This window comes from Somniosus microcephalus, chromosome 16, assembly GCF_052327205.1.
Source record: "Somniosus microcephalus isolate GS21.2 chromosome 16, FLI_Smic_1.0, whole genome shotgun sequence".
Lineage (NCBI taxonomy): Eukaryota > Metazoa > Chordata > Chondrichthyes > Squaliformes > Somniosidae > Somniosus > Somniosus microcephalus.
The window spans coordinates 63746667-63774166 of record NC_141002.1 but is presented as its reverse complement, the minus strand read 5'-3'; the positions used below and the strand labels follow the sequence as shown (position 1 = coordinate 63774166).

The window sequence follows — 27500 nt, the reverse complement described above, 5'->3', positions numbered from 1 at the left end:
CATTCTATTCAACAGCCAATTTGAAAAAGAGGGGAGTCTGATACTAATCTGTTTGTGTCAAGTAAATAAATGTCTTCAGTCCTATCTGCAGGTACTGTGCCATGCTTCTGTGAAGTGCAGGTTATGAAGTTACCTTCCAAGTTGCAGCATTACGCCTGAAATAGGCAAATGTTCGTGTAAACCAGTTGTAGATTTCATTAAGTGTTAACTGCCTGTCAGATGATTCAATGATAGCCTGAAATAAAAGGGACAAAATGACATTAAATAACTGTTTGGTAACTAAACAGGGTGGCACTTTCTCAGGAAACAATAATTGAAGCAGTAATTAATTATAATCTAATCAGGCAACGTCTACTCACCTGCCTTATGAGAGTTGCATAAGTAAATGGAGGTCTGACATCTGCATTCTTATAAAACTCATAGTTTGGTGCAATCTCTGAAAGAGTGAATAGTGAATGTCAAGTAAACAGGGCAATTTCCTGATGTAGAAAAATTGACAATTCAAAGCAAGTCCAAATTATTTACTCTGACATGGTTGATTTTGAAAATGGGCAATAAATAATTATCCATAACATATACCAGTAGCAAATTAAACAAAAAGCAACACTCTGTCCCTCTTTCTCCTTCCTTCCCTCAACTTACCCCCTCCATGACTCCCATCCCTCCTGCTAAGAAGCTGCTCAGGAGCAAACAACCTCCTTCAACAAGTATGGGGCAATCCAGGTTTCTCCAGCCACCATAAATGCTACTCTGATCAGTTGACAGGAGGTGGGATTTAAGTGATCTAAGTTCATGCTTTTTGCGCCATTTCAGAGAATGATATCGGCCTAGAAATTGGATTGCGTCAAATCAGGGTGCGATCCCAGTGCAGTGCAATGCATGCTGCACGCACCTAATGAAGCTGGCTGCAGAACAACGATAAATTGTTCCGCCGGCCTCTTTTGTTTATTACCAGCGAGCTGTGAGCATCAGTCGCAGCCTCAGGGGGAACTTGTTGGTTGCAGTGGGGTAGTGAATTCAACCGGCTCGGACAAGGGGGTGGGGTGGGGTGAACGAGAGCCTCAGGTCAATCTGGGTGGGGGTGGGGGCAAGCGATGGCCCACGGATTTAATGTGAAGCTGGAAGCAACCCTACCCCACCTGACTCCACAGTAAGGCAAGCAAAAAAGTTGAATTTTACATTTCCTGTTGCGGCCTCCAGCAGTCCCTTCAAGGACAGCAAGTGCGGCTGCTAAACACCTGAAAAAAACTGACTGCAGCATGCCCCATGCATGCTACAGGCATGTGCAACTGAATTTTGCAAAGCTGGCCTTAAACAGGCGTTAGGCCCCCTCTTTGCATACACCTGTAACAGGTATGACTACAAATGAGCCTTAACCAATATGGCAGATGGCACGCTTCCGATGTGGAATGAGCGCGTGTGCCACCTGCCATTTTGGACCCATAGGTGCCTGCTTTACACCTGTAAAATGGGCCCGGCAACATCCAATTATTCAGTCATAGTATTTTGTCTATATGCCACTCGTTGGAGCAGCTCAACTGAAAACAAATGAAACTCAACTAACTAATGCAGGTGGTTTCAAGTGTCAAGCAGTGTTGGGATTTGAACTCTCAACCACCTGGTTGGGAGCCAAGAGCTCAGCCACTTGAGCTACTGGACTGAAAATATTTTTCAGTCAATGCAAAAAATATTGACAAAAAGCTCATTATGTAGCTCTATACAATTATCCTGTTAGATAAAACTTCATTATATGTACAGAATTAAGATCGAAGAATATAATTTCTTCAGATAGCACAGGGCAGGAAAACATGATTATAAAACTGGGTTTAACTGAAACTTTGTAAGTTACTAAATCACAAACAAATGCAGAATTTTGCCAATGTATTTATTTTTATGTGTATAGTACTTAGTTAGTCATTTAGTTATAAATCTATTTTTTTTAAACTCTGTACAATATCTAATATAAAGTTATAAAATTGCTTTAAAAAGTATTCTAATGGTCACAACACTGTATCCTTCCTCCCTCTCCTGCCTCCAAATGTCAGAAATCATTTTTCAAATAAATTTGTTCCACATAATTTGTTCTGTGGGGAATGCCTGTAATATGAAAAAATGTAGTTTAAGTTCAATCTATTTTGGTCAACAAAGGGGATATTATCTTTCTATAATCTTCAAAACATATTGAGAACTTAAGTTAAACCAAAAATTATTAAAAGTTATTTGTCAGACAAAAAGTCAGTCTGCTACTGGAGCTACTTCGAATCCTACCTGATGAAATGGGAATGTTGTACTTATCACCATGTCTTCTTCGAATTGGTCCCACATTGTGCACGTTGGCTGGAGTGATTACGGAGGGTCCTTGCGTGACAGGGGTGACTGGGGCTGTTGGTGTGGTGGGAGTCTGAGGTAAGCTCTGTGGGGAAGTCTCTGAAATGTTCTTAGACATTGTGACACTCGACACCAGATTCAGCTGAGGAGGCCCAGGAGGAGGAGCGGGAAAAGGCAGAGACAGGAGAAAGAAGGCTTTAAAAGGTTTGACAAATGAGAGTGGATTCACTTCTACAGCTGTGTTGCCACTAATAAGCAGCAAAGGAAGCAGCCAATCTCAACTAATTACAGGATGAAATTGTATCATAAGAACTCTAATTAGAGGATGCTGTTAGAGATTATCTAATGATCTGATCCAACATTACTCAGGCCCAACTCATTTTAGTCTATCCCAACTCTATAAGAACTGTCTCTCCCATAATAAAAGCTGTTACCAAAAGTTCCATGGTTGTGTCTGTCTATTCGTAAAGGCTGAAAAACAAGGCATATTATCAAAGGGATCCAGTTACTGCAAACAGGACTGGAATGTGTTGCCGCTACTCCACTGCTGCTGCAGTTTTTGCACAGTCCCAAATCTCAGCTGAGAGGCTCCAGCCAGCTGGAAAATTTTACACTGACCTTTACTCTCACTGCTAATTTGGTGGAATGGTAATGACATTACTACATATTCAAACAAAATTGTCTTAATTGCAAATTAGCCAGAGGAGGCTGAAATTTTTCAAATTAAATATGATTGTAGATGGAGAGGGGAATGGAATTTCTTCACTAACAATCATTTGTGGCATGTGTTAACAAATATAATGAAATGTCAAGTTTGCCAATTCCTCTGGAAGTATCATTTTCAATTTATGATTACAGTGTCAGTTACTGCTGATGTACCCTGGAATGTGGGTGTCAGGGAAGAAAAAGGAAAAAAGGTGAAAATGAATGCAAGCTATTTAACAGTGTGCCCTTCAACTACTCCTCCCAATAAAACTCTGTTATTCATTATTGAAAAATTCCCACATCACCTCGTTTATATTTACCACACATCCATTGTCATAAATAGCATCTAATTAACAAAATTTACACCCTTCCACTGTGAAAAGATTTCTGCCAAATTCTTAAGTGATGCTCTTAATAGCTAATTTGTAGTCATTTTTAATCTATTCTGAAGGGTAATTTCTCGATCTGGGAAAACTGCAATGTTATCTTGTCGCTGCACAAAACTAGAAAATCAGGAATTGTGCAGGAAATTGCAACTGACTAAGTAATTCAGGCACATCTGTCGTTCCAAATGTTATGTATTCATCTATAGATAAACACCTTTTTCATTTGGAGAAGATTATGCATTTAACATTGATTGATCTTACTTTGTGGATTTGTTTTACACGTTTAGAGAGTAGAAAAATTTGTTAAAGAAACAAAAATTAACATATGCCAGCTAATTGTTCTGCATTCTTGGGCAGCAGCCAGGAGAAGCGCACTGGCAGTCTAATAACAACGCCTGGCACCCTGAAGGCATTCCCAAGTGCATCTGTTCCCAATAAACCACAAACTGTTTTATTCTACTGCTACCCATAGCCTGCAGATTGATGGGAGGAATCCAGTTATGTTTATATATAAATTTGGTGGTAATTCTAATACTGTAGCTAGCCTGATAAATAAACAAACATCACTAAGTGTTAAAAATTCAGAAAAATCACACCAGCTATATCTGAATCTTCTACATAATATTTACTAATAGGGTTGCTAGATAAATCAGTATAGTTTGATAATGGTTTATCTTCACTTCACAAAAAAAGCAAATCTAAAATTAATTACTTTGAAGAAATTGTATTTTTCTTTCCAAGATAAAAAAGACACAATTTTATACACCAAAACATAATCTCCAGTTATAAAACTTCATAAAATCACTATCATTAAATCTTCTATGACTTATATACTCTATCTGATTATTATGTTTACAGGGTTATGATAATTTATTTTATCATACAGTAATAACAAGCAGAACATGTTTGCAGGAAGGCAGTCATGTTCTGATAAAATGGAATTTATTAAAGATAAATAAGGAAAAGCATGTAAAAGCTGGGATGAGCACTTAGCTACCTCAACTCATCTGAATATATTCAAGGTTGGGTGAAACTCATTATTCAGGACTTGCAGCCTTGATAACTTTGATTTTCATCCATCCATAGCATGGCCAAAAGGTACCATTTAATGAAGTACCATCCAGAGAGTAAATGGGGTCATATAATAGACAGTGCGGTTGCACCTTGTGTTCATGTACTGATAGCTGTTAAGGGTGCAGTGATGAACCAACAGAGCTCATTTCGCCTTGGTAATAAATTCATACTATTAATATTTATCAAATGTGTGGGCTGTCTCAACTGAGCCTCTACATATGAGGACATAAATCAGTACTATCATATCAATTATGGAGCTCTTTTTGTGCAGTATATAAATTTGAGAGATCTTTTTGTATACTGTTCTCCTCTTCAACCATTTAAAGGCTAACAGTGCCATATAGCACATTCTGGAGAGCACAAGTGTCCAGTGGGAAGAGAAAAAGACTGTAGTTTCAGTTCAACTTACTCGTCTAAGGATTCCCTATTAATTACCCATCATCAAATGCAATTAGTAGTTCTTTCATGTGTGGTTTATGTAATGTAATACTTCAGTTACATTATTCAAGTTCAGTTTTGGATTAGAGGCTGAAGATCCTTTATTAGTGTGGATGTTACCACACTGCTGGACTTTTACAAATTTACTGATTGAATAATTTATTTATAAAGAATGAGCTGCAGATTCCTGATGGATTTACTGGATAAGTATTTTATCTTCAGACTTTCTATAGTACGGAATGCTATATGGAATAAGAAGTGATGAGAGTATTATTCATTTAAAATAAATGAGCAAAGCAGCGTATTAAACCAACTTGTTTTGAAATCAGATTGGTGCCCATTTTTAATTGAGCTGCACCAAATTCTTAATAATAAAAGGTTATAAATTGTGACAAATAAATTTATAAAGTAATCTGTGACTCAGTAGCTCTAGTGGCTGAGTGTTCAACTCACAACCAGAAGGTCATGAGTTTGAGTCCCTGAGCTGTCCGTCACTTGAACACAGCTTCCTTAGCTGAGGTATTACCAGTTTTCAGTTGGGCTACATGATGCAGCACAGCAGAAAAGCAATGTGTTTTATCTCAGTCAGAAGAGGGCCAGCACTGCCCTATGTGAATTGCATCTCCTGTTAGTCAATTACAAAGCATTACTGATAGTGGTCATGGAGTAGCCCATGCCCCAGACTGTCCCTGTCCTCAGATGGAGGAGAACTTGTTAGCAGCAAACATTCTGCAAGGAACAAAACAGGCAGAGAGAGAAATATATAAAAACAGGTCTTAAGTTTCTATACAGGAATTGTAACAATGTCATAATGTGAGCTTTGTCCCCTACTTGTCCAACACATATTTCAACTGGAGTGAAAGACCATTTTTACCAGACCAATTCCACCATATAATTTTTAAACTGAAGCTGAACTTCCAGGGGGTTTTAAAATGGTAATTGAACATCTCTGAAAGTAACAAAGCATTTTCAATGTTTAACTTAGAATTGTACTATTTACTGATTTGTGTTTTGATTTTATCATCTCATATGACTCACACTAAGAAAGTGTAAGAATGATATCAATAACTTTTACTGTATGATTTATTTTTAAAATTCTTTTACAAACCAAGTTGGTTAAAACTAAAATTTCACAAAAAGGTATTTAATTTCACCAGTTCACACCAGATTTGTTTTTAAATAAAATGTTTTGGGAACTATTTTGATAGACAGTAAATTCTAGTCCTTCACCTGTAAGTAACTCCATTCAATGCCTTGCCAGTAATGACATAGCTATATAGCAGTGCAATTGATGCCCAATAAAATTCTCTTTGCTGGCAAAGTGTATTTGTAAATCCATCAAAATAAAATGTTCTAACATTTCGACAGTCATCTCAAGTCAGTTATTTGTCATGAGTGAAGTATATTACTTTGTCAGTGTAGAATGTAGAATGTGTATTTTATTTCAACAAAAAGCTAGCTGCTAACATTTTTCATAACCACACTTAATGCTTAAGTATTGACATAACCATTCTATATGGAAACTGTCAAGACAATTGTTTATTTTTATGGTACGTAATATTTATTAAACAGTGTGGCCCCTATTCAATCCATAGTCCAATATTAAACTTACAGGTTTCGGACATGGCTTGGGATCGGAGGGTCTCATGTGGAGGTGGGTCATCATTGCCTGAAGGCGCTCACGTTCTTTAGAAAGCTGTTATTGAACAAACAGAAAATAAATCTCTTGCAAAATACATTTAAAATGATTGTGATAGAACAGATCTTATTTATCTAATTACCAATAGGATCATGTCTGTTTTTTATAGACTTTCCTTAAAGGAAAAAAATAGCTTCTTAAGAAGTACTCATCGTTTGGATGTCTCCCTTGTGTTAAAAGGTCACAGAAAAACAAATAACACTTCATCTTTTTGTCAATAGGAGTATTTAGGTCATAGATGTTGTGACAGTAACAAGTTACCAAGAACACAAATAAGTGGGCCCTTGGTGTCCTGATAAAGTCCTGTGGACACTGTTAGGAATGGACTAATGCCAGCAGCTGTGAAGAGGTGAAGGGTTCTCAAAGCACTGTGCCTACCAGGATCATCTGCGCGCTTCATCCTTTCCCTCCGAGGTCCAGTTACTGCCCCCTGCAATCTGCCATCATCAATCTAATTCAACAGAGTGACAGAGACCAGGCAGTGTGAAGCACTGATCTCCGTCACAGAGTCTGGGTCCACACTGCTCTGGGTCTCATTACAATTGACGGACTTTACTTCTGTAGATTGCTTCTATAAGTCAGCCAGAGGGAACCCTATTAATTGGCCACTTTGAAAGGAGGATCATTGGGTGAAGATTGTTTCCTTCTGTTTTAAAATCATATACTGGACAGTTATTTAAAATTACTCTCTTACTTCCTAAACACAATTTCAAACATATCACTACATTTAAATTACATGGTTTATAGACTTATTACATTAAAAAAAAAACTTTGTTGATGTACCATTTTACTGAAAACAAAAGTGCTTGGGCAATCCGCTGGTGTAGATTAAGTGCTGGTGTACCAACATAGTCTGAAAAGAGAGGTGTGGCACCTTTCTTCATAGAAGAAAGGAACAATGAAACTGGAAAGTGAATCAACGTGCATCGCTTTCAAACACCTTCTAAAAATTAGTTAGAGACCTGGCAGAAGGTTGTCTGCCCACCTTCTTGGCCACTGAATAATGTATTGACCAGAGAGATTTAAAGGAGGGGACAAAAAATGTTTTTTAAATGACATGGTTATCTACTCCTTTTATCAAATCCACATTTGAATCTGAAATCCCAGCAATTAATGTGTACCTTCTTCTCCTTCTTAGGCAGTCCCTCGGAACCGAGGATGACTTGCTTCCACATTAAAAATTAGTTCTCAGTTGGCTGATGAGTCCAATGTGGGACTTACAGTCTCTGTCACAGGTGGGGCAGACGGTGGTTGAAGGGGCGGGTGGCTGGGGTACTTGGGTTGACGTGCGCTCCTTGCGCTTGGCTTCCGCTTGCTCCCGGCGAAGAGACTCGAGGTGTTCAGCGCCTTCCCGGATGCTTCGCCTCCACTTCGTGCGGTCTTGGGCCAGGGATTCCCAGGTGTCAGTGGGGATATTGCACTTTTTCCAAGGAGGCTTTGGGGGTGTTCTTGAAGCGTTTCCTCTGCCCACCTGGGGCTCTCTTGCCGTGTCGGAGCTCCGAGTAGAGCGCGTGTTTTGGGTGTCTTGTATCGGGCATGCGGACGATGTGACCCGTCCACATGAAATACACTATTATTTGTTCAAGAAAGCAATTTATACACCATGCAAGAAAAAGCATGAGTCAAGAAGGACCGACACAGGAGGAGAATGAGTATACAATATATTTATTTTGATACACTTATTGCGCACAAAGTACTAAAACCAATTTACCTGAATCTCCAACTGCTGCACAACCTGCATCTGGACCCGACACTGTGCAGTACTCCTGTCATCTAACGCATGTTCATTATTAAGGTGCCTGTAAGTAGCAAATATATATCAGGCATTTTAGTATACTACAATTGCTATTTTTGTAACTCTATTAGACATCATAATAAGCAATGTTACAGTCAGATGATACGGCATATGATATTACAAGAGATTATCAGTGGCTCAGCTTTTATTCTATCAGCTATAACAATCAATTGACATTTTTGCTACAGTATATACATAAAAGTCCATGGTCTAGACCCTTAAAGGAACAAGATGAGATGAGCGACAATGAGAAAAGACAGGACTAAAGAAATAGCCAAAGTTTTTTGTAAAATCATAGCCTATTGACAGAAAAATAAATCATAGAATCTTACAGCACAGAAGGAGGCTATTCGAAAGACCAACCAATTAGTCCCACTCCCCCACTCTTTCCCCATAACAGTGCAAATTTGTCCTCTAAGAGTCTTACAAAGTTATGACTGGCAGGAATTTTAACTAAGACCGTTACACATTTCAGCTATTTTAAGGAACGTAAACACAGTAGGGCCGATTCTGTGCTCGCAGAGAGTGCATTGTTGGAAATCATAGGGGCACGGCCATGACACTTCACCTAATAATTTTAATGGGTAGAAAATTGCAGCCACATACTCCGCAATTTCACGCAATGTGCTCCCCACGATCGCGACAGTACCAAATCGGCCCTAGCATATCAGAAAATAAATCCACTGTAAACATTTTATGGACTGGTCAGCGCACACCATGAATACTTGAACCTAGCCATGAATTTCATCAGATCTTTCAGAAAAGACTAAAGGAGACAGAATTCTGCTAAACTTTATTTCTGTAAGTTGAATGAATGACCAGTTTATTCATTTCATCAATTGCCAAAGTGTCAAGAGGAGTGCCAGGCTCACGGAGAGCAGCAGGCGCTCCGCGGGGGCCAGGGACGGCAACGGGGGTAGGTGCTGGCAGGCGGCCAGCAACAAAAATGGCCGCCCGCCACCTCCCCTTTAACTAGCGCCACCCCAGCCGCAGGTAGGCCTCCCTGATCCCGGCGGACACAGCGTCCGGCGGTAAGTCGGGGGGCGCCACCCAATATTAGAGCCAGGGCGCGAGCGGGGCGCTGCGCACGGTGATGACGCTGGTGGCACTAACAGTTAGCGCCGCCGCTAACTTCCCACTGAATTTCACGGGAAGCGTTAGCGGTGCCGCGCCAGGCGCTAGTTGATTTGCGCCCCGTTAGCACCCTAGGAAGCGCAAATCAACCGAATTCTGCCCCCTATATCTCCAATTTCAAGTATGTTCTTATTTTTTACTTGAATTTCCATATTAGCTTTCACCTTTCATGAAGCGTAAGCATCAATGTTTCTCGGCCTATTTTAGTGACTATTCGTGTGAAATATTTTTTCCACATTTGACTGTACAACCTTTAAGAAAAAGTTTAAATTGTTTTAATTTTAGGATCATTACTTTTCCATTGACTTACTTTGTCAATGACATACTGCCTCAATTTGTCTAATCCAAGCAATTGGTATTGGCAGGGTAGAAGTAATTTTAGACAACAATTATTTTGATGAATATAATTACACCTCTGTATCAGCAAGGCTTCCTAACTTTCCCTTAGATTATAGATTTGCATTGAGTCTTACGTACAGAGCATTTAATTAAGACACAAGTGACAACTCTACCATTAAAATACCATGTAATGATCACCTGGATCTCAAGTTTCATTTAAAACACTGAAACATGAAATCCCAGAGAATTTCACAGAAATTACAACATGGAAACAGGCCATTTAGCCCAATTAGTCCACGTTGGTGTTTATCCTTCACATGAGCAATAATCCTAATCCTATCCTGAATGTGTGGCATGTTAAAACTGACAAAACTAGTGCCCAATACAAATCAGTAACACAATGCTCCTATATGAGTTAGTAAGAAAAGGATATAACTTTGAACAGTGAATTTATACTTCAAATCTGCATTTGATTTAAAAAAAAATCATACCTGAACAGCCATTTTCAAAGCAGATTAACTAAGGATATATATTTATCTCCACACCATAATAACCAACACTTGGCACAATGCTCCCCTGAAAAGGGTGTTAGAAAAAGTTTTGGATTAAAATGGTCAAACGTGATTGGAAGGAAAATAAACATAGAAACTCAAATGTTAATGTAAATGAAAAAAAATCTGTTATTGCAAAGTTTACTTAAATACTTTTCATTTTTTAAGTTAAGATCTGCTATAGCTAAAAGCTGGTTTGCTGTTGACTAGCAACAGTAAACTGGAAAAAAAAGATGGGCTAAGACCCTGAGTGGAGGAGACCACCAGGCGGAAAAGAAGACAAGATAAATTAAGAAGTTATTGTTAAGTGCTGCCAAGCTTGGTTTATAAAAGGCTGGGCATTGTCGAAGGAAGTTAAGACTGACTAGGTACCAAAGTTTATTGGCTTAATGAGAATGATATCTTGAGTACTACTGTGTGATAAGGATAGTGGAGTGTTGAAATATCCAGCTGAGAGGCAATATATGACATGCAAAAAACATAGTTGTGTTCTTTAATAAAATCCTGAAATACCAGGTAAATATACATGATTCCAGCCTTATGTATAAAAAGAGGACTGTTTAAAAAAAGGGAAATATAACATCTTCAAATAGCTGAAGAAGCAAGAGATCTTTTTGATAAAGAAACACCAAGAGAAAGTAAGGATAAGTGTTGTGAAAGAAATATGCAAAAACGTTGGAATGAAATAACAAGGAACTGAGAAGATAAAGAAAACAAAATAAAACCTTAGTAAGCAAATGGATTTGATTGAGGAAAATTTAAAATCAAATCAAAATGCAACCTTTAAAGATACTGTTATTGTAATTTTCCTATTCCTCTCAACAGAGTTTAGAAGCATCATCTCCAGCTATTATAATTTGTAGACTCATGCACTCATGTTATGATTTCATAGGTTGTGGCACATTTTAGGATTTATTTATTTTTAAAAGATGATGTTCCCCCAGTGGTTCAGTAAGTTTAACCAGTAAGTAGCTGAGCCATACAGACCAGGAAGGTTCCAGATCCATCTTTGGTCTGTACCGTGTGAGTGGATTTCAGCCCAAGGTTATAATTGGTCTCAGCAACTCTGGGTTAGGGAGCAGAAAATCGGCCAGGGTTCTCGCTTCTGATCACAGTATCCCCTTCTGAAAGTGAGCATGTCTGGAGAGGAAAGGATTGTATGCCTGTACTCCTGTATGCCAACACCCACTCTCAAGGCTCACACATTAATAATGGTAATATAAATCTATCTCTAGCAAAGAAGGAGGATGGATATAAACATGGTTCTTTTGTTTCCAAACAATTTAATTTTGTTAAATTAGGCACATCTTTAGCAAACATGCAGCCCTTCACATTTGTGAGATATGAGAATCTTAATGAATAATTAAAATATAATAAAACAAAAATGCCCTTCAACTACACTACAGCCATTGTAGAAAACTATATTTAGCTACAGTACAATGCCATTGCTACTCTGTAACTACTGTATGCATGAAAGTAGTTAACAGCACTGCCCATCAACCTAGACCACATAAAGATGACATTTGCTCACGTTTGTTAACATCACTCCATAGAATGAAGCTGGAAATAGTGGCAATGCTACACCACAGTCGGTGTTTGTCTCAGTTCAATTTTTAATGGGAATCAAAAGATTTTTATCCTAAAACAAGCCTTCACTGCGCTAAATGAAAATAAAAAGAAAGGTCTTTGCAAAGTTATGTGAGGGAATGCCTCTCTGTCGGAATTATTATTGATGACAAATTCACAAAGCACCCTTAAAAGGACAGAGTTTGGAAATGCCAAAGCTGCCACTTTCCTTTCTGTAATTATAGGCTAGCTTGCAGCCCTCTTATTATTTCAAGAATAAACTCCGGCAGATCAATGAACACTTGCAATATTCCATGCATTTTTTTTGCTACATCTGCTGTCTCTCTTTCTTGCTATTGTTTACTAGCAATGAGCAAAATAATAGTGTCTATTCATTCTCATATTTAATTATGCCAATCATGCTAGAGAAATTGGACACAACCAGAGAAAAGGTATAAATAAACTGCCATAGTAATAAATCAAGAGATCTTTCATAGGTTTAAATTATTAATCTATTTATTTATGATTATTTTATACAGAAATGATGACTCTCTTTCATGCTTTAGTAACCACTTCAGGTAAGACATATTGCTCCTCACAAATTCTCTGTGATTTATATAACAAGAATGAGATAAGCTGAAAAATGATAGGATTGGTGGATTTTTCTCTGTCTGTGCTTAATTGCTGTTTCAAAATGCATATGCAAAGGGACATTTCATTAATCATTTAATCACATCCCTAGCAGGAAGTTGGACCTAATGTTGCAAATACCCTTTTCATTTCAATACTCCATAATGCTATCGTATGCACTTGATATATTGCATATGTCATAAATTATAGCTGCTTCAAAACGACCAAGTGGGTTGTTATCCCCATAGATGCTTGGTACAAAACCTTTATTAAGTTTTCTACTTATTGCCAGTTCTATTTCACAGCTTCATTCCAGTCTCCAATAACAGCTATTTCTAATGTCAAAGGTCTATAAATTACCCATGCAATCTCTAACACCATTTCACAGACCCGTTCTACTTCTACTGGTCTGCTAACAAGGCGATTACACACAAATTACTGAACGCCTATGAAATATTTAAGTGCATCCTACTTTGCTATGCATTAATAAGAGGAAAGCAGGCTCTGGAATTCTGGTTAGCTCCAGTCCCTAATGTCCCCTAATGAGCCTCTTACAGTGACTCTAGTTCAAATACAGAGGTGAAGGAAAAATGCAAAGGGTGCCTTCAAAAAGCCAGCACTGTACAAACATTCCATGAGCCAGCTCTAATTTATGGGTCACTTTATAGGTATATTGATTTTTGTTTTCAAAATGGAATAAATGATGTGGTTGTCTACCATTCAGTAAAGGGGTGTGAATGCTGTTTGCTAGATGCTTGATTCAGCCAGACCTGCTGCTTAAGTGTGAAACCTGAATATGATTAGCATCTCAACTTACTCACATTATTAATTAAAACATTTTTTGTGGATTGAAGCAGCACAGTAAAGCAAAAATAAAACAAAATTCATCTAATTTGATTTTTTTCATGACTGCCTTTTAAAATTATTACTGGTCTTGATAAACAAAATCTGCTGTTGAAGTTGTGATTGATTAGTATAAGAACTATGATAATCTGACACATTTTAGAAACTGAATTTCACCATTTAGTGCGTACATGCCATGCCAGTTACCACAATGTAATGTAAATGGCAATATATTCCAAACACTACAACCAACCAGAAATTGTTTTTAGGTGAAGATTCCACTGTAGTTTGGTGACATTTTCTACAAGATACTTTTCTTGCATTTTCAGTTCTATTTATGCCCCATTTACATGACAGGATTAACTTTATTTGCATCTATTGGTCAAACTGCATTTAATTCCCTTGATGTTCATATGGCACCTTCACCGAAAATATTGGACAATATCAAGTTGCTGTCTGACCCATGAACTGTGATGTACATATGGTCAAAGGAAAATCAGGGATGTTATTCAGTTTCCCCAATTCCAATCATTTTGATTTTCAGCTGATTTAAAACATGCCACTAGTAGACTAGAACTTCTCAAAATCAGCAGAATAATCTGTACTTTCTTTTTACCAGCAAGCATTTTAATTCAAAGCAGTTGGAAACCTGGCATAGCAACACATTAGATTAGAATCTGACAAGTGCACAAAAGCTGGCAAACAAGACAATTTTATTAATAGATCCATTGTGCACACTCTTACAAAGTAAATATTTTCAGCTGTGAAATTTCTGTGAAGAAAATTCCTCTCTGCACAGTTTATACAGGTTGCAATGTTTAGAACCCAAAGTACATGCAGTCATCTTCTATATCACATTCTACATAGCTGCTATGATAATTGTTGCTTGACTTTCCACCAAGCACATCTGTTAAAATTAGTGACAAAATAAACTGGATTAGTTGATAAATCTTTCCAGCACAATCTTGAATATAATGCAGATTTTTTTCTTTGGGTCATGTATACCAATATTTTAAAGTGATGTCCAGCTGATTAAATTTTCCTGGTACTTAAATATTAACTGAATAAAAATTTACACACAGTGTCTGAATCAACCACAAATAGTACATAACATGTATACTCATCTATTTATTCCATTTTTAATTTATATATATTCTGATAGGTTTATAACCTAAGTATGGATTCTGGTCACTTTTGGTTGATGAAGATGTCATTCTAAGCCTGAATGGCTTCAAAGGAAATATTTTTTCTTTCTTTATATTTCTCCTTGAACAGTGGTGTTCTCACTGATACATCTCCTTTGGCGTAAAAGGATTTTTCTGACACTAACAATGTTATCTTCATAAGATTAAAACACTATCATTCTTTGTACTGTGTATCACATTTTGGCAGTCTGTTACATACAGGTTAAAAAACAGAAACCTCTTTTAACTGACATGCTTTATAGCACATCTTTCTGATCCTGTATTAAAAAAATCCATTACACAAAAACTACGCAGCAACCGTTGGAATGGTGATTAAGTTTGTAGACAAAATACACCAAACTTTCCAGTTCTGTCATTTCAAAGTATGTCTCATCTGACATTTATAAGTCAGTAATGAAGATATACTGTTAAATGTTATCATGAATCTGCTGGCTCTTTACTAAGTGACCTGCAAAATGGTTAGCTTCTGTCATCACCTTTTTATGCAGGGAATCAAGAATGTGTATAAGCAAACCTTTGGCAATGTCTAACTTGCACAAATGTTTATTACTTAACTGTTAGTATGACTCTTTTATAAATACTTTGCTTAGTCTCAACTGAGACTTTACCGTAAGTTCTTTCTGTCTCTCTTAATAATGATGTATTTTAGTAACCATTAAATGATCTTGCCACACCAGGGGGCAGTAAACTGCTCTGCCCCAAAACCTCACATCAGTATAAAGTATAATATATCCAAAAATATTGAATAAACCCAGAGTATTTTTGATAATGACACTTTTGAAGGTGTTAAATGTTTACACAAAAAAAATTAATGAGTCTAATGACTTTAATGAGATCATTAAACTGTAAACGGGATAAAACTAAATTCCCTAGCTTTATGAATGATTCAGTTTGTATCATACATTCACTTAATACACTAGCCAGCAAATACACTACTTCAGAAATTTAAAGATAAAAATACATTCAATTCCTCAGATGTTATTCTTCACTTCACCCAAAATCCTTTCCATTATCAGAAAAGCAAGACAGCAGCACTGTGTTTTCTACTGTAATCCCCTTTCCAAATGCTTCTGTGTAACTGGCTTTTAAGAGAAAAACTGCAAACTGCTTCTTAGTTAAGAGAAGTTCCACTTCAGCAACCAGACAAGATTCCCTTAGAAATTTCCATCAGTCAACTATCTGAATCCACAACATTGGCCAGGATAGTTTTTCATTCCAATGGTAAGCATGCTTTATTAATTTTTTATTGTAGTACAGTATACTTGCATTAACTCTATTGCAATCCAGTAGTGCGCTTTTTCTATCCTTTTATGAGGATATGCGCTTAGATTAGGAATACTCTAAGGCCCAACCACCTTAATGACTTAACTGCTATTCTGAGTTACATATAACATGCTTGGGAAGCTGCAGCCTTTAATTCTGTTTTTCACTATAAAGTTAATGGATTGGAAAACAGTTTGTCTCTTAACTAAGAAGCATTTAATAGAAAGCTAAATCTGCTGCAAAGAAAAAAATGTAATTGTCAATAACCCATATTGTGCATTAGTGTTAACATTATAACATGTCTGCTAGAAGTGGGTCACCATCTGAAGATCAAAGTACCCATTTTTAGTACAACAGTATTTCTGAATTTTATGCACTGCAGTCTATTTACAATTACAAAACAGAATGCTCAGAGGATACTAAAAAGCATTTTTCTAAATGGTAGCTAGAAAGCACAAATGGGTTGGAAGTTATTTACAATTCTCAACGTTCACAGATCACACTCTTTCAGACTATTGATTACTGATGTATAAGGACACATTACAAATGTTGATGCTGCTTTAATAATGCAAACAGCCACACTTTATAAATGTATTAAATTTGGATTTCATTATTCATTTATGTCCATTTTTATTATATTTTATCATCAAGTGTAAGTTCAAAAATCCAGATCAAGTTTTAACCCTTAGCCTGTTGAATCAGAATAGCTGAAATCCATACATCAAATATTGTGACTTGTGCTTTTAGGGTTAATTAAAAGCTGTTCATGACAGATGACGATCAAGCAACATATTATATTTTAATTCTTGACCTCTTTGCTCTTATATTAGATTTTTGTGACAATTTACTCAACAAATCTTCCAAAATGTTGTCTAATATTGCAACAATATTTAATAAATCTCATTTGTAATGAAATCTAATAATAGCCAAGTAAAAGAATCAAGACTACACAATGTCATCTTTTTCCTTGACCATTATATTTGCATTATATTTTGGGATCAATTCCTTTTTCTGGTGTTTCTTTCTTGATGCTGAACTGTTTTGCAATACCCTGTAATCTACAGTACTGTAAACACATCTTCTTTGATGTTCCAGCTAACATCCTGGCAACAAAGCAATGCAATTACAAATGAGCTAATTAACTAAATTGTTGATGGAGCATGAACAGTTCATTCACCCTGTTAGTTGCACCATGACAACAAGGGATTCTCAAATTGTGAAGTTACTCATCTATACAAACTGCCTACAGCCCATACCAGACGAAGTGAACAAGAATGAACCATCTAGAGGACTCTGTCACCCAAGCTGTTGTAGTTTTACATTGATTTTAATTATACTGTCCATTTTCAGAATAGTGGGCAGTTTTAAATTTGTATGTTCGCCTAAACATTTCAATCATTAAAGTTTGCTGGCAGGATTAGTTTTATCTATTAAGTTGCAACTCAGGGATGAATGACTTATGGCATTTCAGAGAAACATTTTTTTCTTCAAAAATCATATCCTGAAGAAGGTGAATGACTAAAACCCACAACAAAAAGTACAGAACATATTGAATATACGTGTATGGGAACACCACTGGGAAATGAGCAATTTAAAGATTTTCTTTGTATGTGGTACAGACGTATTAATGCAAACTTCAAATGGTTAATTTCAATTAAAAGCAGACAATCTGTATGGCAATGTTTATGTTTTTTATATACTTTATAAGTAAACAATGGTTAGCAATCTGCCAATTGTCTTACGGACTGCTTATGTGATAAACTTACTTCAAAAACTGTCCAAAATCTTCACAAATACTTTCACATCCAGGCCATTTACACACGCCATGGCCATAGAGAGGATGACTGGCCCCAGTTTCCTCATGTGATGAGCTGTAGTAGGATAAAACGGCGTCAGATTAATCTCAAAAGCCATAATCGTTGGAGGCTGCTAGCGCCTGTCAGGTTACGATCAGTGACAAACGGGTCAAAACAGGTCAATTGAGCTCAGAACAGTCAGGAAAAATTAATCATTCTATTGAATAGTACAACTGCCAAGGCTGTATGATGTTCCAATTAGGAAAGAAAGAGAGCCAAAGATGGCTGTTAATAAAGAGTGAAAGAAAATGGGATGACTGCATAACACTGCCTGATTATTTAGCCAGGTGACACTGATGTAAGATTTTTCACATCAAAATGCTGAATACAGTCATCACAGCAGAAACACAATAATTTTAACCTTCACTCTACATAAAATTCAACTCTGAGAATAAGATAACCAGTATATTCACTTGATACAAGCGGTTTTAAAATGCCATAAAATTTTAAATTGTATGTATTTATAATGAGGATTCTCTATGTTTACTATACAACACCATTAACTGAACAGTATACAAATTATGTTTTAATTCTTTATTGTACAATATTATCTCGTAAGTTGAGATTTATGAATTGGCAAATCCAGCAAAATAATTATTTTCCACAAGTGTTTAACTAGCAGAAATATGATTGTATTAAGTTATTTCCTTTATTGTTGTAAACCTGAACTGCTGTTACAAAACATCATGATAATGATTTTGATTGGACATTCTATTATTGTGTTGTGTAACAAGGACACTTGGCGTCAATTGGTTAATAAAAACTGTCACAACAACTAAATATGTGCAAACAGAAATTTTAGATATATTTGTCTTAAATTCTTATTAACACAAAAGACTTCTAGCACAAATGTATACTCTTAAAATATTCAGTATATTTCCTATTTTCTCAAATAGAACTGTGCCTGTGATTTGCCTCTTCCCTTGTGTACACACACACACACATTCAGCTGTGCACAACTGGTCCTGTTTATATAAGTGAGATTTTCTCCCGTGTGTAAAGTGTAAGAAAATGAGAATACAATTCTTTATGAAATATGTGGTGTACTAATGCTGTCTTAGCTGATGTTTGCTGCACTATGCATGGAATAAATAGGCAGCAGGAGTTGATCCAGGTAAACCACTTTCCAAGACTTTTTAAATTTCCAAAAAAAGCAGTTTTTCTTGAAAACCCACTTTACTTTTTAAAGCACTTGGATTTCTCACACTAGAGTATGTCATAAAAAAAAGAATTTCCATGGCTTCAGTTGCACCCACATCAATGCAGAGAGGAAAATCAGTTTACTTGAGAGCAAATAGCTGAACTGAGGGGATGGTTGAATGGGTATCAGTAGCCTTCTGAAAAAATGAAAGATTTTCATTAACTCTTTCTGCACCCATGGACAAGTCGTGTTCTTTCAAAACAGATTTCTCGAATATCAGTAGCACTCGACTCTTTGATCCTAGAGAATCAGGTCAAAGGTTGTTTATCAATATTTAGAGTTCTCGGCCTTGACTGTCTTTCACAGTCCATTTTCTGCCAATTGATGGGTGATTTTCCAGTGTGGCTCCCACCACCATTATGGACAGTGGGACTTAGTAGGCACTGAATAAAAGGTAAGAAGTATTTTAGATTTTTTGAAAAAGGTAAAGAATAGATGATTTACAAGATACAAAATGAGGTAAACGTAAAGTTGAAGTGACAAAAGTAGGAGACATAATGGAGAAACAGAAAGACAGGATGAGGAAAAGAAAAATATTTTAAATTCAAATTTAATTTTTATATTAGTTTCAGATAGGGTTACTGCATTTCTATGGAGCGTTCAAGCTGGAAAAGCTCTGTAAGGGTTTGCTTATGCATTTCATGTGAAACTCCTTACCTGAGGAATATAATAAGATACTGTTTCATTCCAAGAGACTTAAAGAACAAACTAGTTCCTAGAGTGGAAATTTTAGGTTCATGTAATTTTAGGTACTGCTTAAAAAAGACATGCATTAATATAGCACCTGTCACAACCTCAGGACCTCCCAAAGTGCTTTACAATTAATGAAGTACTTTTGAATGTAGTCACTGTTGTAATGTAGGAAATGCGGCAGCCAATTTGCACACAACAAGCTTACCACAAACAGCAATGAAATAAATGACCAGATCATCTGTTTTAAGTGTTTGTTGAGGGGTAAATTGTGGCCAGGACACTGAGAGAACTCCCCTGCTCCTCTTCGAATAGTGCCGTGGGATCTTCTATGTCCACCCGAGAGAGCTGAAGGGGCCTTGGTTTAACGTCTAATCCAAAAGATGGCACCTCCAACAGTGCAGCACTCTCTCAGTACTGCACTGAAGCATCAGCCTAGATTATATGCTCAAGTCTCTGGATTGGAACTTGAACCCACAACCTTCTGACTTGATGGCGAGAGTGCTACCACTGAGCCACAGCTGACACTTTGTATATACTTAATAAAGTATCTTAAATTTTGTAAATTATTTTAAAGTGTAAATAAATTGGATTAGTTGAACAATGAACATGAGAATCCCACATAAATTCCAGTGTGTAGGTTACCACAATCACATTTGTTAGGCCTGGGGCAGAAACTGAAGGACTCAGATTTTAGATTCTAAGGTGTATGATTCGGTGGAAGAAACTGTTAGAAGCCCATTTGAACTAGAAAACTGCATTTTAAAAGCCCTAAGTGCAACATAGGATTTATTTCAACATCACATGCAAGTTGAAAATGGCCTAACCCCCGCAGTTGCTGGCAGCCTACAGATTAAATGTTGTTATACCATACTTTGACTATGGAGACTGATACTAAATCTGCAGCAAAGCTTCTGGTTACCTTTTATTCCCTTCCCCAAATGGACTAATAAACCCTGGTCAAAGTCGCTTTCAGACACTGTGGCATATGAGTTCACGTCTAGCTATGCACCCAAACGGAATTCAGGCCTTTGAACCTGGGTTGCCTGGCTAAACTTCAATGCAGTCTCATTCTGGCTACCAGATAATACGTCATATTTGTAAATACAATGACATAATTACCGAATCTGACAACACCACACTGATTATACGCATAACCATCAGCCCAGTTTTGAGAACTATCTGTTTAAGCTTACCATATCACTGAATTCACAAAGCACTTTTTTTTCTTCTGACTCCATCCAATCATGTCCTTCATTTTGATATTTTTTTCTGATTAAACCTAAAGAACCGTTGTGATTAATAAAGATTTTGTTTCTCAGTAAATCTATGGCACAGCTGGCAGATTTTATTGATACTTCTATGCTGGCTGTTGCTTTACCTTATTTATACTGCAGGGAATGTCACTGTTGCTGTTGTAAACAGCTGGAACCAGTTCAGAAGGTTCCTTAGCCTGGGACACCCAACCCAACAGCAAGCAGGTAGGCATAGAATCTTTAAAGTATAGTAACATAATAGATAAGAGAGTATTCCATAGGGAACTGTAAAATGTGGAAGTCATTCCACAGGGAGCAAAGATCTCATACTCATTATAATGACATCACAGTGGCATGGTGTACTAGAGCAATAATGCAAGATTTATGACTTTGGAGGACACAGGTACAATCTATTAGACACTGAATTGTTGATCTCATTTGTGCCGCTGTAAGGAGAAACAAACAGAGCCCAGGTGATGACAGTCAGAGAAAGAATGAGACCAGCTGCTGTTGCATGCCTCCTATTGGCTAGCTTAAGGGGAACATAGATTGGGGCACAGGCAAGTTGGCTCCCCATTCTCTTGGTAGTTTGTAGTGCAAGTCCGAGGATGATTAGAGGACTGGGAAGAAAATAGGAAATAAAAATATAATGGTATGTGTGTGTTACCAAGGACATTCTCAGAGTGGAAAAAAATCTAAATGACACAGTTCTCCACTGAATCTTCAGCTTATACACAAGTACTGTATATATTTTTAAGAAAGAAAAGGGTTGATTTAAATAATATTTTGATTTATCCTTAATGAGAGCTGTTTAACTATTGAGAATGTTTTAATATTTCTCATTAGGTCACAGTAAATACTTGTCAGCTCTCTCCAGTGGTCAACATCTTGAAAATGTCCTTAGCAAAAACAATTAAATAAACATATTAGAACATAGCCCCAAAACACAGATGTTGCAACAGTGATCCCTGACGAGGCTTAGCTTTTGTTCCTTGATGTGCAAAGATTGGTTTTTAAAATCATCTCTAAAGAGAGATAGGCAAGACTATTTTTTATTGGGGAGGGAAGCAAATCACTTCATACAGGAGAGACAGGATGATGTGTTTCAATGCAATTGATGCCATTGTGTCATGGATTTATGAACAAATTAAAAGTTTTTTTTCCAAATGCTCTGTAACGAGCTAGTGCTCTTTTAAAATCATAGTATGGAATTAAAGCAGTAGCTGTACATTAATTCCATAGAAGAAAAGAGCCACAATTTAATCAAATAAAATTTACACTTCTTGAAGCGAGGTGAATTGGGATTGGGTTTTGGAGGTATGGGCTATATTTTCATTGAAAAGGTTGTTGACTTCATTAAGAAAAGAAAACAGACAGCCTATGGGAGGTCAGGCAAGGAACTGGTACTGGAACATGGTCGTCGTCGAAATCCGAGTAGAAGCAAAGAAGAAAAAGGAGTTTAGCAGGAGGGATGTGAAAGTAAGGTTTGTCTTATGGCTACAACAGACTGTAAAGCAGTTACATACACAAGTATTCCTGATCACCATCTTAATGCATCTATTTTGGGCCTTCAAGCAATGTAACAAGTTAACTAGCTTAGCTTACTGCAAATTTGTGATTGCTGAAGTTTCAGATACATTGTCCCAATATCCACTGAGGGCACTTTAATCCATCTGTGATATTTACCTATCTCTTCTTGTTGTGAGGACTGAAGCCTGGACTGAAGCCTGTCCATTCATTAACGAATGATGAGTTATTGGTGGTGATGCTTTGGAAGTGGTAGTGGAGGTAGTAGAGGAAGAATTATTGGTAGAGAGATCCAGCCCGCCATGCTTCAAAACGCCGTCTTCCATATTGTGCACCCCGGTCACTTCTTTCCAGAGCTGCTGAATCTCTGCAGGGCTTAAACCTGGAAAATTACAGCACAGATATGTTAAAGAAATGAATAGAAAAGGACTGCACTATTTGGGTGAATTAGTCTTTCTTACTTTAAACAACAACAACAATTTGCACTTACATAGCATCTTTAAAGTAGAAAAATACCCCAAGATGTTCACAAGGGGAAAAATAAACAGATAATGGTTGGTGAGTCATGACTGAAAACTTGTTCAAAATGATAAGTTTAAGAAAGCTTTCAAAGTTGGAGAGAGGAGAGAGAACAGGCAGTTGGTTTAGAGAGGGAGCTCCAGGGAGTGGGGTTGAGGTGGCTAAATGCTCTGCCACCAATGGTGGAGCAAATGGGAAGAAATGCGCAGAAACTACAGTCAGGGGACCGAAGGGTGGTCAAGGCAACATAAGGCTGCAGCAGGTGACAAAGAAAGAACAAGATGGAGTGATTTGAAGATGAAGTCAAGATTATAATTCAATGCATTAGGGAAGAGTTAGCTAATGTAGATCAGTGATGACGGTGATAATGGGCAATAGTGCGGGACAAGATATGGCTGAGTTTTGAATGAGTTGCAGAGTTTTGAGGGAAGAGGATGGGAAGCCAGGAAAAAAGACATTGGAGAAATTAAGTTCAATGGTGGCAAAAGTGTGAATAAGAGTTTCAGCAGCAGTGGTGGTGATGTGTGATGAAGCCAGGTAATGATGTGGGGTAAAAGCAGGCAGTGTTGCTGATGGATAGATGTAAGATGTATCTAAGCCATGCTGTAATTGACCTGGGAATATTTAATGAGACAGACCCCATGTCCTGTCCATTACCAAGACGGCTTAATTTGAACCAAGCTTTCGGTCACCTCTCCTAGCTTTCCTACCATGATTTGCTGTTCATATTTTTTCCTCTGTAAAACATCTTGTGGCATTTTTCTACTTTAAAGTATGAATTTGACAATCAACTCTGAGTTGAACCGGGGTTTAGAAGTTTTCCATGACCTGATTTAGCATCTGTGAATGGCTGGAGAGGAGGATGAAATCAGTAGGGATAGAGCATTGTTTATGGCAGAGGACCATCAATGACGACCTTGTTTTTCTCACTGTGGAAATAAATTTCACTCATCCACAATCTGATGACAGAAGTGATTGTGGAGTTTATGGAAAGGTGGAGCCAGGTATATTCAGGATACATTTGAAGTTGACTCTGTGCCTACAAATAATGTCATAAGAGGCAGGATGTAAATGGAGGGAAAGGTGGAGGCCAAGGATAGATCCTTTGGGAATTCTTTAGGGGCAGGGGCAGGAAGATAATTCATTTCTGATGCACTGGCTGCATGGAACAGTTAGGAGTGGAACCTTATAGTGGCATGCAGCTGGACAACAGAGGAGAGGTGATGGAGGAAAAAGGCAAGGTTGACTGTGTTGAACACTGCATAGAGGAAGGGAAGGACAAGAAGAGATAACGCACCGTGGTTGCAATCATAAAGAGTGTAATTTGTGACTTTGACCAGGGTAGGTACTGGGAGCAAGGTGGAAGGCAGACTGAAGGGATTTGAACAAAGAATTTTGGGAAAGGTGGGTACAAAGCGCAAAGGTGATGATGCATGGAAGGATCTTTGAGAGCAAAAGGAAGTTAGAGATGGGATGGTATTTGGTGAGAACAGAAGAGTCAAGAATGAGCATTTTGTGGTGGGGAGTGATGGCAGCTGTTTTGTAAAGGGGAATTATAGCGTCTGAGCAAGGGAACCATCAATAATATCACCAAGCTGGGGGGGCGGGGTGAGTAATGATAATTGAGTGACGTTTGAGTGAGGAAGAAATTGAAGGTGCAAAAGGTACATTTCATGGAAAATATGTAGGGGGCGATTCTGCCGGCGCTCAAGGGTCGGGTTTGGAGGCGGGACTGCTGGCAAAATCAAAAAGATTGGCAGCGGGTCCTGAACCCGCTTCCAACCCACCTCCAATCAATCTTCCTGGGAGTCGGGTCCCCGATTTGCGTAGGGACCCGACTCCTAGTGGCGGGAAGAGGATTATAACCACTTAACTGCTTGTTAACAGGTAGTTAACAGGCAATTAAGAGGCTTTTTCCAATTTTGACACTTCTACTGCAGCCTTCCCGACATCGGGAAGCCCCGCCAGGGTAAGTGTGGCATGCTGTGGGTCTACTGTAATGTTTGTGTATAGATGACAGCTGCAGACATGGTGTGAAGGATCCAATGGGACACTGGTGAGTTGCAGAGGTAAGAAAATGTTGGGAAAGTCATTTTTAATGTGTTTAGAATTTTCTGTACATGACAAGCTTTGAAGCGTTTGTGTAGTCCCACCTTATTGGGAGAACCTCTCTCACCAGTGACAGATCGCTTCTGTAGCCTCACCTGCAGCTGCCATCTGTTTTAGCCTAAGGTGAGAGTTACTGGAGAGCCTGAGTGCAAGGGCTCACCTTTGTACAGTGATTGTCAGTGTTTGCAGCACCTCAATGCTGTCAAACACTGAAAAAAATCATGTCAAAAAGAAGTGGTGGTGGCCCATTTAAGAAAACCGGCAGATGACGCGTCATCAACTGCCTCACAGCGCCAGGGACCCGGGTTCAAATCTGGCCTCGGGCGACTGTCTGTGTGGAGTTTGCACATTCTCCCTGTGTCTGCGTGGGTTTCCTCCGGGTGCTCCGGTTTCCTCCCACAGTCCAAAGATGTGCAGGTTAGGTTGATTTGGCTATGATAAATTGACCCTTAGTGTTAGGGGATTAAATACGTGGGGTTACGGGGATAGGGTGGGATATGTGTCGGTGCAGGCTCGATGGGCCGAAATGGCCTCTATCTGCACTGTGGGGATTCTGTGATTCTGTGATTCTGTGATCATCTGACACTGGCTTTCTCTTAATTGGCCGGCAAGCCCGCAGGGTGGGCTTAACAAGGCCAATTGATGCAAAATAATGTCTATGCGTCTGACATCGCTAGAGCGGGACTAGAACCCAAAAGGCAGCAGTCCCACCCCCAACGCGCCTCTTCAGGTAAGATCCCAGCCGTATTCTCAGAATCACTTTACTGACAATTTTTTACTTCTATATCTATTGTGATTCATTACAAATCATCTTCTCAGATGTATAGTCTACCTACTCTGATGTAAAATCAGCAATATTTTGTGAAACAAAATAAATAAAAGAGTATGAAATGTGTACAGTGTAAATTAATAGATTAGAGTAGATCACTCAAGTATATGTGATAACATGTTACTTTTTTGCTTTTTTGGGCAAACACCTTTGGAATCTACCCTTGATCATGTCCAGGTTTAAGCACTGTTCCTTTTACAATAATTTGACATTTAGAAAAATGAATGTTAGTAAAAAATAAACCTCTATGATTTTGCCTTACAATTAAGCATTAAAATGGACAAAATCCAAAGTGAGGCAAAATGAAGACTTTTATAGTGCAATTGTAATGGAAACTGGTCTGATTCCTGCTTTCCTCAAAATCTAATATTTGTGTTATGTATTTTTTTAAATGTTAGACTATTAACAACGATTTTCCAGTCGCAACAGTGACAGCTTCTGCAGACTTGCTGGTACTGTTAGATGATACACTTCGGCAGACATAAGAAATTGGCTTGGTAACTGAATTGCTTGCAATATTATTGTACATCAGATTCCATTTATTGATTTTGCTTTTTGATTCAAAATTTTCTTTACCAGGACAAAGAAGTAGAAAGTGAACCCATTTCCTTCTAATAGATCCTCATTAACATGCTATTTTCTATTGTTGGCAACTTTTTAACTGCATTTGTATACATTTCTATAAACATTCACTTTAATTTTATTGCTAATTCATTGAGATCCCAGCATTTCCTGCTCCCTGAAAGTTGGAATCAGCATCCCTATTAAAAGGAAGATCCAATTATAGCAAAAGCAGAGTGACAGGAACTGCATTATTTTGATTTTAGTGATAATTCACATTAAATATTTCCTCGAGGAAATTATTGCCACAATGGAAAGAAACAATATTGTCATTTCACACTAGTACGATAGCAAAATACTGCAGATGTTGGAAATCCGAAATAACAACAGAAAATGCTGGAAAAACTCAGCAAGTCAGGCAACATCCGTGGAGAGAAATTTGAGTTGACGTTTCGGGTTTGACCCTTCTTCAAAACTGGAGAGAAAAGGAACTAGATCGAAGGCAGGGCTGCGATCGGACAAAAGAATAAAAGAACCAAAAGAAGTAAAAGAGATTAGAAGCTAGACGAGATGGTAATAGGCTGTGATTAGGTGTAAAGTGTACTGGCAGGGCAAAAGATAGCTGCCAGGTGTGAGAGAGAAACAAAAGGAAGGGGGGGGGGGAAAGGAAAGGAGTGGAAAAATATAAGTGAAAATGAAATAGGGGCCGAGGTTATGATCTGAAATTGTTGAACTCGATATTGAGACCGGAAGGCTGCAGACTGCCTAATCGGAAGATGAGGTGCTGTTCCTCGAGTTTACGTTGAGCTTCCGTGGAACAGTACAAGAGGCCAAGGACGGTGAGGTCCGAGTGGGAATGGAGCGGTGAATTGAAATGACAGGCGACCGGAAGCTCGGGGTCACCCTTACGGACTGAACGGAGGTGTTCCGCAAAGCGGTCACCCGATCGCAGCCCTGCCTTCGATCTAGTTCCTTTTCTCTCCAGTTTTGAAGAAG

The 27500-nt window shown here is 38.0% G+C and overlaps 1 protein-coding gene across 2 annotated transcripts in view; it reads right to left on the bottom strand.

The window, feature by feature from the left end:
* Positions 1-27500, bottom strand: part of foxp2 (forkhead box P2) — a 65371-nt gene that overhangs the window by 33701 nt on the left and 4170 nt on the right. For both annotated transcript variants that reach the window (XM_086009159.1, XM_086009160.1), the window contains exons 4-10: positions 22646-22868; positions 17723-17827; positions 8342-8429; positions 6544-6627; positions 2269-2470; positions 360-436; positions 134-235 (exon numbers count right to left, since the gene is read on the bottom strand). In XM_086009159.1, the coding sequence (XP_085865285.1) occupies positions 134-235; positions 360-436; positions 2269-2470; positions 6544-6627; positions 8342-8429; positions 17723-17827; positions 22646-22868 (881 nt within the window). The remainder of the gene's footprint in view (positions 1-133; positions 236-359; positions 437-2268; positions 2471-6543; positions 6628-8341; positions 8430-17722; positions 17828-22645; positions 22869-27500) is intronic.